At 43.6% G+C, this 1,140-nt stretch overlaps 1 protein-coding gene across 1 annotated transcript in view; it reads left to right on the top strand.

Annotated features, from left to right (window-relative positions):
• myca (MYC proto-oncogene, bHLH transcription factor a) overlaps nucleotides 1-749 on the top strand; it is a 2,775-nt gene extending 2,026 nt beyond the window's left edge. The window contains exon 3 of the mRNA XM_080020510.1: nucleotides 1-749. This exon is cut by the window's left edge and continues 349 nt beyond it. Coding sequence (XP_079876636.1) covers nucleotides 1-301 — 301 coding nt within the window. The 3' untranslated portion in view covers nucleotides 302-749.
• Nucleotides 750-1,140: the final 391 nt, after the last annotated feature.

The following is a 1,140-nucleotide window of genomic DNA, read 5'->3' as shown; positions in this document are numbered from 1 at the left end:
CAAGTGTTCGAGTCCGCGCACGTCGGACACGGAGGACTACGACAAGCGAAGGACTCACAACGTGCTGGAGCGCCAGCGGAGGAACGAGCTCAAGCTGAGCTTCTTCGCGCTGCGGGACGAGATCCCCGAGGTGGCCAACAACGAGAAGGCGGCCAAGGTGGTGATCCTGAAGAAGGCGACGGAGTGCATCTACGGCATGCAGTCGGACGAGCAGAGGCTGCTCTCGCTCAAGGAGCAGCTGACCAGGAAGAGCGAACTGTTACGGCAGCGCCTGGCGCAGCTCCAGTGCGCCCGGGCCTGAGCGCCAATCGCAGACTTTTTGTTTCCTGCGGCCGCGCTGCGTTCGTGTTTTTTATGCAATTTCAGACTTTTCAGTGTGTACAGTTAATATTGCATGCAAATGCAAATGCAAAAAAAAAAAAAAAAAAGGATTAAGGTTCTTGGAATCATGTTTGATTTCAATGGTTAAACTGCCTCAATTGAAGTTATGGGTGGATTTAAATATTTAAAAGTTTATTTTTATTAATAAAATATAAAAAAATGGGGCTACACAGTTGAGTGCCCAACCTAAAATATCCATTTTTATGTTGTTGTTTTTTGTTTTTTTTCTTTTGTTTTTTTTGTATATTTCTTATGAAATGTATTTTTGGATCTCAATTGTCTGGAAGATCAGACCCGGTTGTTTTCAGTATTCGGTTTTCCATTTTGATCCTGGATTCTTTTGAAATATAAAAAAAAGTTCTTCTTGAGCCTGTGTGTGTCTCTCCCTTCTTCAATTGCAAAACACCACACATCCTGACAGTCCCTCGGCGAGACGACGCCCACATTAATCTGTGCCGTGATTTAGAAGAAGCTCTGGACACGTGACACAGATCGGCGCGTTCCTCAGTGTCTGTTCTGTCGTACAGTGCAGGGGACGGATTTGGATTTTAGGTTCATTACTACTATTACTGGAGGCAGCTAGAATGTACATTAAAAACATTTGTTATAATAAATGATACGACAAACAATGCCAGCCCATTGCACGGTGCTCATATGGTCAATCATGCACAAGGTAAGACGGTAATAAATATGCTCCAATGCAACGTAAGAAATAGGACAGGACTCGTGAAGTGTTGAAAAAATGAAATAATATAAAGT

Source organism: Zeus faber (genome assembly GCF_960531495.2).
Source record: "Zeus faber genome assembly, chromosome: 19".
Lineage (NCBI taxonomy): Eukaryota > Metazoa > Chordata > Actinopteri > Zeiformes > Zeidae > Zeus > Zeus faber.
This window is presented reverse-complemented; position numbering and strand designations above follow the sequence as displayed.